The 15,862-nt window shown below is 38.8% G+C and overlaps 1 protein-coding gene across 1 annotated transcript in view; it reads right to left on the bottom strand.

Annotated features, from left to right (window-relative positions):
- Positions 1-14,003, bottom strand: part of CTSO (cathepsin O) — a 30,407-nt gene extending 16,404 nt beyond the window's left edge. Inside the window, exons 1-3 of the mRNA XM_011959726.1 lie at positions 13,814-14,003; positions 3,354-3,462; positions 2,530-2,669 (exon numbers count right to left, since the gene is read on the bottom strand). Of these exons, the coding sequence (XP_011815116.1) occupies positions 2,530-2,669; positions 3,354-3,462; positions 13,814-13,939 (375 nt within the window). The 5' untranslated portion in view covers positions 13,940-14,003. The remainder of the gene's footprint in view (positions 1-2,529; positions 2,670-3,353; positions 3,463-13,813) is intronic.
- Between the last annotated feature and the right edge of the window lie 1,859 nt (positions 14,004-15,862).

Raw genomic sequence — 15,862 nt, 5'->3', positions numbered from 1 at the left:
CATTATTACTATTCCAAATTTGGCAATGCAAGGTAAGGGTGAATTTTTAGAGACTGAGGAAATAGCCCAAATACTCGGGCTAACTGATGATGTTCTAAAAGACTATTCAGTTCACTGAATATGTGACTTCTCTTTGTAGGTGGCTTTTCTGCTGGACAGCGTGTGCTGACTCCCACTCCATCTTTCCATCCCCCTTGCTTTTTTCAGGACACTCTGCTTCCATGGTCATATACCACTTCCATCCTAAGGGTGAGGAGGGGAAAGATGTATGTTGTGCTCATTATAGTTGATGGAGATAAGAGAATTAATAAATATTAATGAATTACTTTTTAGGCTATAAAGATACTCTATTAAGTATGCTTATAGTGGATGCACATGAAATGTCCTAAGGATATAAACCCATATTAGTCATTACTCCAGTATTGGCTGCCAGTCATGCTGATAGTGGATCTATTAACTTGCTTTCACTTAACAAACTAGAACAAAACAATAAAAGAACTAGTCCTGAAAGAAAGAGAGGAGACAGAGAGAATGAAATTAGGGATCATAGGATCCCGTAAAAGGAAGAAGGCTCCACAGAGAAGGCAGAGGAGAGTAGGATTTGAGATTGGATGAAACTGACATAACCAGAGGGCCATGTGTGGCAGAGTTAGATCAAAACAAAAAAGGAATGACAATTGGATATCTTTGCAGAGTTAAATTTTGAGCAACTTTATGGCTTTAAGTGCTCTTTTAAAGGTTATATCTCTCGTGCCTAAGGCATAGTAAAAACACTCACTATACAGCAGGGTCTCCAAACTTCAACAAAGGTGAACACAGGGTGGCTCATGCCTGTAATCCCAGCACTTTGGGAGGCCAAGGCAGGCAGATCATGAGGTCAGGAGTTCAAGATCAGCCTGACCAACATGGTGAAACCCCGTTTCTACTAAAAATACAAAAATTAGCCGGGCATGGTGGTGCGCACCTGTAATCCCAGCTACTCAGGAGGCTGAGGCAGGACAATCGCTTGAACCTGGGAGGTGGAGGTTGCAGTGAGCCGAGATCACACCACTACGCTCCAGCCTGGGTGACAGAGCAAGACTCCATCTCAAAAAAAGAAAAAAAGAAAAAGAAAAAAGGTGAATACAAGCTGCTGACACCACCCCTATAGCCAGTTTTAGTCAAGCCACAAGGGCAGTTCCTGCTTAAAAAAAAAAAAAAAGAATCTCTGGAATATTCCTTTAATTAAAGATCCCTAATTGAAAGTTCCCTCTTTCATACACTGTGGACCATTTTTGAAAGGATTCTATTTATGTCTAATGCACATGTTATTACAAATCCAGTAATAAAGCAAATGATTAGGTGGTAAAACTTAATGTACAAAAATGAAGATAGAATCTGAGAAGCAAAAATCACTCTAACTAGACATTGACTGAGAAACTGCTGGGACCGAAACACTTTCCATACAGGGGAAGGCTGAATGATCTGTTGAGGTTTCCACTGCAGACAAATTGAGACTATCCACCTCTCGTTACGGGTTTGACTTTCCCTAGTTGGCAGGTATTCCCTATGCCAACAGTGAGGGGTGCAGACAAGTAGGGGATGTCAGCAAAGCATGCACACACCCCTCAAACATCTGCCAACTAGGTGGGTTCACCACATGCATTATAGGTCATTCCCACCCACATCTGCTCTTACCACTTTCCTTCCTATTTCAAAGGCACCTCCTTCCAACACTTGAGAATAACTCACAAGCTGCAGCCCTTCCAACTCCCACGTCCTCAGCAAACTTTGAGTCTTTTTTCAAGGTAAATTGCTATATTCATTGCAGTACTTACGTATTTCTTAATCAGTAAGCATGTTTAAACTGTGCTACTGTGTCTATTAGCTTTCTGTCTTTTAAAAAATAGGTCATTGATTAAGTTCCTAGGTAGCGTGACCTAACCTCATTTCTCCCATAATCCCTGTCATGTTACTGCTCAATTCTGCATAGGTGGTGATTTTCTGGAATGTATGTGTCACGTTATGGCTGAACTGACTACTGACTATACTTTTAAGACCTACGGATTCAAAGGCATATGATCCTGTGAAGATGGGGGCAGGTTTTCTGATAGAGCTTGCAAGATGAGTCTTGAGAACCCAGGAGATTTAGCCACTCTGTTGGTAAATTTATCCATTTTCATTTTACTTTTTCACTTTTTTTCTTGAACCATTTAAGCCTTTAATGCTCATGTTTACCTTCTCCAGTCTTCCATCTGCTATTGTACAGAAAGTTTGGTATCTGTGATATAGCTACCGGGAAGTATCCCTGAGTTACTGTGTTGGTGGCAATGACAATTAGTAAGAGGACACAGCTTCAGGAATAAAAGTCAGGGCTTTAACATTTGCCTCTCATTCCTCTAGAGATTCTCCTTTCATTGTCATTTTGGATGACTTAGACGTGATTTTCCTGGAGAAATGATGGGTTCCATTACAAGTTTGATTAAATTTGACATCAAAGCTGCCTTTCAATGCTTAGATGATTAGAAAAGAAGAGGGATTTAAACTTACCGTCTGCTGGTTTCTTACTTGTGTCACAACATGCTTGTCCCTCCAGTCAAATCTTAACGGCCAAGACACATTGGGGATGGACATATGTACTTCTGCTGAGTATCTGGGAAACTTGGAAGGTTTGCTTCTTAAATAAATGGCTGAGTAGAAACACAAAATGAAAAGACAACCAATATTATATTACAATGCATCATATTATATGTAATATATATTTGTTATATATAAAGACAACCAATATTACATTATATTACAGAGAGACAACCAATATTATATACTATTATATCCTTGGAATTCTTTGGGAGGAATTTTTAAAGAAGAAACAGTAGCCTTCTAGTAGACCTGCTATTTTAGATTTTTCCTTTGTGCTTTTCTATAAAATAAAATGCATTCATTAAAAACTACAAAAGAGAATTCCTACAGTAAGGCTGGAGTTGACACATAAAATGACTTGTTTGATAAAACCAGGTCAATAATAAAAATAAGTATAATTGACATCATTTGTTCTATCATAACCCATGGAACCGTGTGTGCCCTGAACGGAAATAGCACTAGAAAACTGCAGAAGTGATTAGACAATTACCCTTTAGAGCCACATGGAAATGTTCATAATTATAATATTCATTTCTTAAGCAGTAATTAGAAGACAGTGGCCATGAATTTATTTTCTTATGTGAGCACATGGTACTTGCCTGACACTTAGTAGGTAAATAGTTAATAAATGTTAACTATTACTCAATTTATTAGATTTACAATTAATATATATCAAAAGTTAAGCAAGCAAATTAAAATCAGGGAATCACTCAAATAGCACCATCAGACCATACCTTTAAACTCTTCAGGAAACAAATAGGAAAACTGATTTATTCCATAGAAGGCGGTGGAGTTTTCACCGGGAAATAAAGAATTCAAGTAGCGATGTCTATTAAGGCTTTCCTAGAAGAAAAACAAGAACTATTTCATATCTACTATGTCAGTTTTTCAAAGTAAACTGTGTATAACTAACTTGGAGATATTTTTCCATTATAAAGTTAAAGGTTGATTTCCTTCAGACTACAATGTAAAGTTGTATGAGATATCCATAGGAAATTCATAAACATTTTCTATTAGAATTATTGTCTAATTTCAGGCATTTTTGAGGCTGAGAAAAGTGTATTTTATTCATTTATAATTCCCCATCACCAGGCTTGTTGCAAGCATTCCATATACAGCTATTAAAGTATTGACATAGTGGGAAAAAAGAAATAGACTGCAAATAAACACTAGATACTAGAAGCAAATTGTCACCTACAGACATTCACTCATGTGGTTAAACAATTATGAATATGGAATATGTCCTCTTCACCTTTGTGTTTCCCAGAACTAAGTAATGAAGCATGAAAAACAGACTGAGTAAATAAATTAATAAATCAATCTGATTCTATTAAAGCTTTATAGATATCTCTATCTCATGTAGGGTACAAAGGCTCTGTGACAGATGCAATTCTGGACATATTTGAAGAAGACAGCCTGGTTTCTCTATCTGGAGGGGAAATGTGACTATTATTTACTGATTTCTGAACTTTGAATTTTGTGATAATTTATCTTAAGCTTATCTTTTATATAAACATGCTTCAGTTTCATAATACCAACCACTTATGTAGAATAAATAAAATTTCAGGGGGCTATCAATTTGGTACCTTTTCAACTCTAGTGCTTCTACATATTTGTCTGTGTACTTATGTCTTTATTGTATGTCTGTCTCAAAAACCTATAAGCAAAATGATGACTCCTTATATGTGTTATTCCTTATGGTGATACCCTCACATAGCACACGCCTGGCACTCAATAAATCCTTGATAAGTGTTTGTTGGTGAATAAGTAGATAAGTGACATTTTCTATATCATGCCCTTAATAACTTTAAGCTGTTTATTTTTAAGTAAATTATTTCTGGAACTTGTCATAATCTTATTTTTTTCCTTTTGTGCATACCTAGGAAGATTGCTAATCAGCAAATTAATAAAGTTTTTGAGGTACTTAAAAATAATCTTGATGAAGCAAGGCTTTCAATATAACCTGGATATATAAATGTAAAAATAGAACTAGAATACAAGGTAATTCTGTATATGGCAAATGACAAATATAAGCCAGAAATTATTAACTGCTAAGGAATGCAGAGGATTCATTCAATCAGTAAGTACTGCCTGGCCATCTTTGTGAGCTGTAGTAGTCAGGAAGGCACTGATAATGTAGGATGTTAAGAACGCACAAGAGAGAATGTGGCAGCCATGAGAATGCCTCTCAGCCTTCTTTCTATAGGGAGTTTAGTTGCTGCTAGTTGAATCTCCATGATCACACCAAGGGAAGCCACAGTTCTTATGGGCTTCACCTAGCTCATGACTGAATGCTAAGGCTTGCTATTTGGGGGACTAATGGGACTCCCCTGAAAGCTGGTTTTTGATTAATGACTCCCTGATGACCTTGCCAAACCAAACTTTCCTTGGACTGTGAGACAGTATGAAACTCTTCCCCAACCTTCCTTCCCTTTTTCCTTCACTCAGGGTCAGAATTATATTGCAATCAGATAGCTCTACCTGGACCTCTTCTTATTCGTTCACAGGAATTACTCCTGTGATTGATTAAAAAAAAAAAAAAGAAAAAGAAAAAAAGGCTGGGCGTGGTGGCTCACGCCTGTAATCCCAGCACTTTGGGAGGCCGAGGTGGGTGGATTACCTGAGGTCAGGAGTTCGAGACCAGCCTCGCCAACATGGTGAAAGCCTGTCTCTACTAAAAATACAAAAATTAGCTGGGCGTGGTGGTGCATGCCTGTAATCCCAGCTACTCAGGGGGCTGAGGCAGGAAAATCATTTGAACCCAGGAGGCGGAGGTTGAGGTGAGCTGAAATCATACCACCACACTCCAGCCTGGATGACAGAGCAAGTCTCCAACTCAAAAAAAAAAAAAAAAAAAAGAAGAATGAGAAGACATGAATAACCAATTTACCAATATTAGGAATGAAAGAAGAGCCATGATTACAGATGTTTCAGGCATTAGAAGAATAATATTTTGACAACTTTATGACAATAACTTGGCAAACTGTACAAAATGGACAAACTTTTTGGAAGGCACAGGTTGCCAAAGATGAAAGGAGAAACAGAAAATTTGAGCAGCCTTTTATCAGCTAAAGGCATTAAATTTGTAAGGGAAAACACTCACAAAGAAAACTTCAGGCCCAGATGGCTTTTTGGTGAACTTTCTACAATGAAGAAAGAAGTAATACCAAAATATTATCCTTTGAGAAAGTCAAGAAGAAGAGAATAAGCTGCAACTTAAATAAGAACAGTGTTACCCCAATTCTAACAGAAAAACACATCTAAATAAAATAGAACTACATACCAGTATCCCTCATAAATACGCTGTGGATGCAAAATCCTTCATAGCAAACCAAATCTAGCAATATATGTAAAGGACCATACATTGTGACCAAGTGAAGTTTATTCAGAAATGCTAGGTTGGTTCAAAATTTCAAAATCAATCGTCGGTATGGTACATCATATTAGCAGAACCAAAAAGGAATATACCACACATACACACACATGCATGCATGTGAGGTACAGGCTGGTACACCCTTTGGAGACACTTAAAATTACCCAAATTGTTTAATTAAGAAAATCTAATTCTAGGAATGTATTTTAGACTCTTGAGTGTAGGCAATGCTATACGTGTTCGTTCTACACATGTGTCTGCAAGGGGAGGCAGTAGTTGAGCCATATATTCTGTTTAGTTGGAGAACTAATGCAAGTTTTTCTTACTAGATCATTTGTGACATCTACGAGTAAAACAATACATTGCCACTCAAGTTTGCAAATGCCAGATGAAACAAACTTACATATCGTTGTCAGGGAATTCCCCTGTACTTCTCTTAATTTTTGTGTTGCCTTATGAGTGTCATTTCGCCATCCAAAGTTTAAGTGTTCTGGTTGTGAAGTAGTTATAATAACACTAATTTAATAATGAAATAAACTAATATATTATTTATTTATTTTACATATTTATGTCCCTAATTTTCAATGATGATTCGAATAACAGTTACTTGGTTTTGGTTTTGTGCCATGTGTTTGAAAAGCCAAATATCTCCACATATATTTTCTATTTGTTATCACTTGATATACTGTTCTTTGATTTATGTCAGCAGCACCAGTATCTGCAGGACTTCTGAAAATGTTGCTGTCTTCCACTTGTTCAACCAGGAGACAACTTCTAAAATAATTCCATTTGCCATTCCGGTGTAATGACTCCTGTCTTTTGACAGCTCTCCATAGCCCATGTCAGGGCTACTCAATCTTTATACGAATTGTGAACTTCTTGCCAAGAGCAAAATACTCTAAACCACTAAATGCTCTGCTTCCTCTTCTCCCTACCACTAATCCCTACCCACTTGTTTTGATTTTGCAAAACCATTAATAACATTAAAAGTACTTTCCTGGCGACTTCTGAACACAGCATAATAATAATAATAATAATTATTGTTGTTATTATTTTGAGATGGAGTCTGGCTCTGTAGCGCAGGCTGGAGTGCAGTGGCGCGATCTTGGCTCACTGCAAGCTCTGCCTCCCGGGTTAATGCCATTCTCCTGCCTCAGTCTCCCGAGTAGCTGGGACTACAGGCGCCTGTCACCACGCCAGGCTAATTTTTTGTATTTTTTTTTTTTAGTAGAGATGGGGTTTCACCGTGTTACGCAGGATGGTCTCAATCTCCTGACCTCCTGATCTGCCTGCCTCGGTCTCCCAAAGTGCTGGGATTACAGGCATAAGCCACCACGCCCGGCCTCTTTTTAATTTTGCAACAATTTGAAATGTCTTACCATTGCTGTGCAAGTTTTGGTTATATACTCAACCTCTCTGAGCTTTATTTCAATCAACAAATGGAGTAATACTGATCTAGCAGAATGTAAGGATTAAATAAAATAATAATTGGAAAATACATATGACAGAGACTGGCAAAATAAATGCTCAGTTAAAATACTCTCATCCTCTTATCTTCCTTTTCCTTTAAACAGAGTATTTGGATTATAGAAATGGCGCTCAAAGACCATATTTTCAGATTCACTTGGAGCAAGTATTTCTCATGTCATTAGAAATGAGGATCAATATTATCTATTGAAAGCAATCTGTTGCTTTCATGGTAAAATAATACTCAGTATATCCAAGAATATTTATTCGCATTTATTTATTCTCTTATTTGCTATACACTTATCAAGTTCACTAACCTGGGTTTCGCATCATTTAAAATTTAAAAAGGCTTACATTTCATTTCTTGAATTATCAATTCTTTTAAGTGACTTTTCCGATCTCTCTTGACTCTGCCTATTAAAGACTTCATAGAAGCATCACAAACTGAGAGTTTGTATGAGGCCCTCGCTGCTCATTACATCCAACATCCTCCGGTAGGTAAAGGATCAGTGAGCAGATGTTCTCAACAGAGGATATGATAGTGAGCAAATTTAGAGTAGCCGTCTCTGAAGTCATATAAAATATTAGAGACCTGAACCTTAACTTCACTTAGGAGAGGAAAGACGTAAAGTTTTGATGAATACATGGGAAACATCTCATTGATGCTTCTGAAAAGTGCAGATGTTTAAAAATTAGATCTTACATGAGAAAAATTAGAGCTGGTAAGTCACAGTCTTTGAACAGATTTGGTGAAAAATAACTACCTTCACCTTTTTGTTGTTGTTGTTGTTGTTAAATGTGTTTAATTGAATGAGTTACAAAGGGAGATATCAGATTCCTGAACAGAAGGGTAACTCAGAACCTAAGAGCTTGAGGAAATTATCCTGATTATAAAACTAGGAAAAACATATCCCTTGGGCATTAGTAGATCTTGTGCATACCAAATCTCTATTTATTACAGGTATAACGTCTCCACTTTATACCTAGGACCCTGTCCCTGTAAGACTCTGTCCCTAAAGCTATCCTTATTATGACTTCTAGCAGCCATCCTTCTAAGAGGTAGAATCTCTTAAAGCTGCCTTTGTGTGTGTGCGCGCACATGCACTGGAGGTGATCACATATTTGAACTGTGACTTAAATGTAATATGTTTCTAAGCACTGTCTTCCATATTCTAATTTCCTGCCTGTTAGACTAGCTAGGATGCTTCATAACTACGCTAAAGGAGGTTGATAAAAACTGCAGAGTAGTCATGAAGCATCCCAGCAAGGCCAAACAACAAACAGAGGATGGGTTCAGTCTGATCATAAAACAGAATAATTATTGACAAGAGACCTGAACCAGTCTCATGAGGAGGTTAGGCTGCAGTTTTATAATTCCTCGGAAACCAACATTTTTCTTACAGGATCAGAAAGTCCTTCCAGCAATCTCAGGCATCTTGGCCCTCTTACCTTTCCAGCTGTGGGTAACCAGAGTCTTAGACAATGCTCGGGTTAGGGTAAGTTAAGAGGAAAATGGTCATGTTCAAAGCGATCTAAGAGCAGAAACCCATGGAGGGTGGCTTGAGGAGTTCTCAGATATTTCCTTAATCTACTTCCCTGAGGGGAAAAAATCTGTGAAATCTTTCTCACAGACTGCCACTAAGTAAGAATAAATGGAATCACGTATTTTCTTCTTGCATGTACTCAACTGTTTCTAAAGGACTAAGCGAATCCTTTACAAGCAAACTGTTTTCATTTCTCTACAAAGAAAGTTCTCAGCCACTGAATGCACTAAATACAAAGGGTTGAAGGGATTGTTAAATTGAATGCAAGTATTCATTCCAAGTGTTTACATGAATTAACTAAGCCCTGTATAAAGGTAATTGCTAACATTACCCGCTCTTCACATATGAAAAAATCTGAGAAACAGATACATGATTTGCTTAAGGTGACACAACTAGTATTTGGTGGACGAGTATAGTTATTTGGCCTGCAAGAAATCCACCGAAGGGACATAAACTTTAAGGGACTTCATGTCTGTTTTATCAGCTGAAAAGGCAGTAAACATCTATTATTTTTTCCCCATTGATATCTAGGTTTCCTTCCACTAATCATGATGATTTATTTGCCCTTATCAACATATGCAGTGATGTGTGTATTCCCTTAAAACTTATTCATGGGATAAGTTTTATATTGAAATTATCAGAGATGCCTAAGGTACTTCGGAAGATCACTTTATCTTCGGCACTTTAAACTCATTGTTTGTCTTGCATTCCATTATTCAGACTTTTAACAACTTTCATTTGCAGATTTTGAAGTTTCATAGGATAAATCATAGATTGTACACACAGATTTAAAATGTTCTCCTTGAGAGAGCTTTAGTTTCTGGAAATTGCAGTAAATCTGAGGATGAGCAAAAAAGGTAAAATATTTGTATACAATATTAAAGCATTGCTGAGAGTTTCTTGGAAGACTTAGGAGTTGTAAAGTTTAGATCAGTGATTCTTAACTGAGGATAATTTTGTCCCTCATTTGTCATACTGGGGATTGTTATACTGGTGGGATGCCAGTGGCATCTGGTGCATAGAGCCCATGCATGCTGCTACTCACCCTACAATGAAGAGGAAGGCCCCCCACACCAAATCACTATCCATTCTCAGATGTCAATAGTGCCACTGTTGAGAAGCCCCGGATTAGAACAATAAAAGCTTTTTAAAGGATACATTTTTATAAATCACTTTTGAAAAGTTTCTTAGACAAAGTATTTCCTATACAGTGTACTGAAGTCTGTATAAACCTCATGCAGATATATATTTACTATGTATGATAAGAACTGTGTAGTCAGTATTTGTGTGAGCATGTACAGAAAAAGATTGAATTAAAAATACATTCTTTTGTGAACTACTTGGGAGAATCTATTTCTCTAGTGTATAACTGTTTATATTCTTCTTTTTATTTACAGGAAAATGGATACTACAATGTTTAAACATAACGATATTCATTTTTTTGTGTACATTTCTTAGAGCATAGCACATGTCTTACTCTTCACTGTATCCCTCAGAAAACCCAGACCAGTTCTTTAGACACAATAGAAATTAAATAAAGTATTGGATGAATGTATGGGAAGATGAATGAATGAATGAATGAATGAATTATAATCCACGATTTTAAGTTTATGTTTCCATTTAGCCAATGTATGCTTTAAGTGAGAATCATCAGAAAAAGTCTACAGAACAACATTATCTAACATCAAATTCATGTTTTTATCTTTATATAAGGTAGAACATGGGTCTCAAACCCCTTGGCCATGGACCAGTACTGGTCTGTGGCCTGTTAAGGACCGGGCTGCACAGCAGGTGGTGAGGGGCCTGCGAGGGAGCATTACCACCTGAGCTCCACCTTCTGTCAGATCAGCAGCAGCATTAGATTATCATAGGAGCACAAACCCTACTGGGAACGGCGCATGTGAGGGATCTAGTTTGCTCCATCCTTATGTGAATCTATGCTTGATGATCTGGGGTGGAACAGCTTCATCCTGAAATCATCCACATCCTTCTCACCCCACCCCCACACCCTAGTCCGTGGAAAAACTGTCTTCCATGAAACCAATCCCTGGTGCCAAAAAGTTTGGGGACCACTGAGGTAGAAAATAGGTTTTAAAGTTTTCTTGGATAAAGCCTATTTAGAGGATCTAATTCCAGATTTCAAGGAGCTGATTATGGCAAGCACATATAAGTGGCTCACTAGTTAGGATCACTGGTTATGAAGATGCTATGGCCATCTATTTATACATAAATAAACATTCCTAAATGTATAATCTCATAATAATATAACCTGTGTCATTATGGCAACTGGTCTTAAGGTGAAGTTTCTGAAATGTTATGTAAAATCACATGTGCTTTGGCATAGATATTATTCTAAAGCGACAGTATTAAACAACTTTTATTGGATCCAATATTGGGTCTTTGCCTCCCAAAGGATAAAAATACCAAATGATCTGTGGTAAAATAATGGGTATCAGTAAATATGAGGGCATACCTAGGTTTTGGCACAAAGGAAAGTAGGCTGAATCCAATAGTTAAGAGCTTCCTGAGCACTAGAAGTTTCTAAAGTAGTGAAAGTGCAGAGACAAGGGGTGTCATCCAAAGTCAGGTATCTTGTGAGGCATCCCATAATAAACCATAGAGGAGTCTAGGTTTCACTGAACAGAATATAATATTCTGTAGGAAAGTCATGGACTAACCTAACTTTCATGTAAGGTGCATTCCCAGGAAACTTACAAAACTATCTAAGGCTAAGATTAAAACCAATTAAAAACCTTCGCCATTCTCTAAATCCAGGATCATGAAAGACATTACTAATTAATCAAGGACTTTCTTGAACCAGATCTTCAGCTGCAAACCCCTGAGTCATCAATTCACCAATGAATTCACTTGATTTCAACAAGAAGTTTCATGGTTACCAAGGAGGCAGGGCCCCTTCCACCTTTCCGTGTGTCCAGCTCTCTATCCCAAGTCCAAACAGCAATCCCCAGCTAACTAATCTAACTAATGTCTGATGATCTGAGATGAAAGAGTTTCATCCCAAAACCATCCATCCCCCCACTTCCCTCCTCCACGCCCACCGTCCATGGAAATACTGTCTTCTGTGAAATCGGACCCTAGTACCAAAAAGATTGGCGACCGCTAAGGTAGAAAATCGGTTTTAAAGCATTCTTGAATAAAGTCCAACTAAGCACCAAGAGGTGTTCAGTTTCCAGTAACTGTGCTTTGAAGCCTCACTGTTCTCCTTTCTGCGTATCCATCTCATGAAGAAAATTCCTACAGGCAGCAATTGCTTTGAAAACTTTTTCGGTATTTCTTAACCCAAGATTTTTAAAATGTACTAAGAGTCTTCATAATTCCGTCCTCCTCCACTTCCAACTTTCCATCTTTCAGCCTGGATCTTTGTATTTCTCTTGAGAAAAGTTACATTTTCTAGACGTTCATCTGGGTATAGCCTCTTCACAGGACCAGTATGAGTCACTACATAAATTATATAAATATATATTTATAAATTATCTAAAATCTAAATAACCATTAAAATATATTTATAAGTCTAGCCCTTTGAGCTTTGTCCTGAAATATTAATTTTTAGGAGCCTGACAGTGTGTTTATTTATTTAGCCAATGAATATGTTATCAGTAAAGGTGAGACTGACTTTTCCCCTCATGGGTTTGATTTACCAGGAAAACGAACCTAAGTTCAGAATAAGGGTAGAATACAGGCCAGAATTTTGTTTTTGAAAGAGTAAGAGGACTTCTGGTTTTGAAAACCAGAACTGAACTCAAGAATAATAAAGTGGAGATAACGGTACACATCTCGGTTTGGACAAAACTTAAGAGTGGACGGAATCAGGGAAGGCTGGCCTTCCGAAGCATTGAGCCTTTCCAGGAGAGAGGGGAGAAAAGAGCTTAGCTATGAAATCATGTGAGAAATTCCAAACAAACACCAGGAAAACAGATACACTCCCTTGAGCAATATTACTGAACTCAGACTTACGTTTGATTCAGAAAGAATGTTCTTTTCTAATAAATTAAATCACGATAATGGCATCTTTCACGAATTTAAAAATGTGTTAAATAGTATCAGATACCTAGAACATAGTGAGGTAAGCACGAAAGCGGCATCTCTTGCAGTCTCCTTGCTTTCAGGAAAATCATTATTTGTGCTCAGCTAACTGGTCCCTTCCAGAGTTTTTATGCTAGACTCAAATCTACGCATTTATTATAAAAGGTTTTTCATAATAATAATAAAAGGAAACTAAACGTTTCTCTTTTCTCCAACTCAGTCTCCAACAAGGCAGGAAGAACTTTTAAGGTGGTGCGTTAGTTTAAGGAGAATCATTAACCATCAGGATTCTTTAACCTGCCTAAAGGCAGGCTCTTTGTCTCTAACTTCTGATCACTAGCGCCCTCCTCGGGAAGAAAAAAACGACAGGTTCCTTCCACCAACAGGCTGCTCCCTGTTTCTGGTTCTCATAAATGAGAAATACAAGAGCTTTGGAAGCCAGTGGTAACGATCGAGGGGATTGCTAAAAGGGGTGCTTCTTCCCACCAAGAACACTTAGGGTGCGTCCCAAAAATTCATAGCGGCAAATCTTTTCTGGAAAATCAAATCGTTTGGTGAGCAAAAGCATCGGGGAGCGACACCATGGCACAAGGGGAGGGGAGAGAGAAGGCTGGCTTTTGCACCCGCAGCTCAGTGCCCCAGACGCATCGCAGAGCCACGGGTGCCCACTAGCAGGGTCGCCTCTCGGGGGCCCTCTTCCGCAGCCCAGACCCGGGACAGGAAGTGAGGGAGCAGGGACAGACCCGGGGAGGCGCGCGCTCGGTACCCGGAAGGCGGCGGCCTCATGCTCGCGGCTCCGCTGCCAGGTCGGGGTGAAGGGGGCGCGGGAGTCCGCATCGCCGCCGCCCCGGCACAGAAGCCACAGCAGCCACGGCAGCGCCCGGAGCTCCATTGCGGCGCCCGGCTCCTCCGCGGCCTGCGCGGCCTGTTTTCTCTTTCGGTTCCTCGGCTCCTCCCATCCTGGGCTCTAGGGGCGGAAGGAACCCGCTGGAGGGCATGGTGCTGAGATTGTCCCTTTTTTAGGTCCCCAGTGCACTGTGACTGAAAATCCGGTCAGCTGGAGGCTATGGACCTCCTCATTGAGGCTAGTTTTTTGTTTTTGCTTTGTTTTTGGAAGAATCAGGCACTTGACTATGTGCTTCCGAGGTTTTACCTCCATCCATTAGAAAAAAAAGAAGCCCGAGAGTCATTCTTTGTGTGTTGAGATCAGGGCTCACTGCAGCCTCGACCTCCCAGGTTCAAGTGATCCTCCTGCCTCAGCCTCCAGAGTAGCTGGGACTACAGACACATGCCACCACGCCAGGCTATTTTTGTATTTTTAGTACAGATAGGATCTTGCTGTATTGCCCGGGCGGGTCTCGAACTCCCGGCGTCTAGTGATCCGCCCGCCTTGGCCTTCCAAAGTGTTGGGATCACAAGTGTGAGCCACCTGGCCTGCCCTGTGAGCCACTGGAACCTTCTTGCCACAATCCCTAAGTTCAAGACCTGGTTCTGAAGTGAGGGGGGCCAATACATAGTCATCCATTCAGCAGATGTTTATAAATACGTAACAAAATTGTACAGTTGTGAAAAGCGTACACAATTTTTGGATCTATTATGGCAGTTTCAAAACTCTTGGAGTCTGTTTCTCCATTTACAAAGGAAGATAGAGCCAGGTACATAATTTGCAGGGCCCCATGTAAACTGAAAATGAAGTTCACTTGTTTATAAATTGTTAAGGATTTCAAGACGGTAACAGCAGAGCATTAACCCAAGCCATGATCCTTCTAAGCACCCACTTCTGAACAGGTCGCACACTCACGAACCTGACTCTGCTGAGCCTTTCTGTTATAATCTATTCTGAACAAGGCTTCCATGTCTCTGAAATTCATATCATTACCCTTGTGGAATTTTAGAACTAACATCAGATTTATGTCTTTAGTTTTTACCTAGGTGCAGTGAGTTACAATAGTCTCTGATGCAAAATTGGTAATAAAAATAAAAATAAAATAAAAATAATGTTCTGGGTATTAAGAGGAAAGACACCAGAGTTTTTTATGTACATTCATGGTATGATATATTGCTCTTGGAAAGTGTGGTGATAAAGATTTTATTTAAACCATAAGTTCACAGAACAATGTTCATGTTAACCTCAGCAGTTCTTTTGCACTTAGCCCTTTCTTGTAATTCATACAAGCACATGCTTTTCTTTTTAAACTGAGGTTTGCTTTCAGATCATAGTCCCCGTTTATTGACAACCTACTGAGTCAGGAAATTGAAATACAGGCAGTCATCCTTACTGTAGGATAATTGCTATTGTAAAAAACCACTTGAACTAAACTTACTTCATGAGCTCGCATCAAGTATTTATTGAGTACCTGCTAAGTGTCAGGCATTGTTCTAGGTAATGAGGATTTATCAAGTAAGTGCATAAGTGACTAAAGAGATGAAAATCCCCATCCTTATGGGGCTGGTATTTCAATTGATTTACATCAACAAATATTTATGGAGTACTTCCTAAGTGTCAGGCATTGTTCTAGGGCATCAGGAAACATAAAGTGCATAAGTGACTAAAAAGATGAAAAGCCCCACCCTCCTGGAGCTGGTATTTCAGTGAGGGGAGAGACGCAATAAAATTACTACAGGTTGAGGATCCCTTATCCACAATACCTGGGACTGGAAGTGTTTCAGATTTCAGATTTTTTTCCTCCAGATTTTGGAATATTTGCATATACATAATGAAATCTCTTGGCGATGAGACCCAAGTCTAAATACAAAATTCATTTGTGTTTCATATACACTTATGCACATATCCTGAAGGTAATTTTACTATTTT

This window comes from Colobus angolensis, unplaced genomic scaffold (assembly GCF_000951035.1).
Source record: "Colobus angolensis palliatus isolate OR3802 unplaced genomic scaffold, Cang.pa_1.0 Scaffold5, whole genome shotgun sequence".
Lineage (NCBI taxonomy): Eukaryota > Metazoa > Chordata > Mammalia > Primates > Cercopithecidae > Colobus > Colobus angolensis.
Note: the sequence above shows the minus strand (reverse complement) of the source record. Positions and strands in the feature narration are given on the sequence as shown.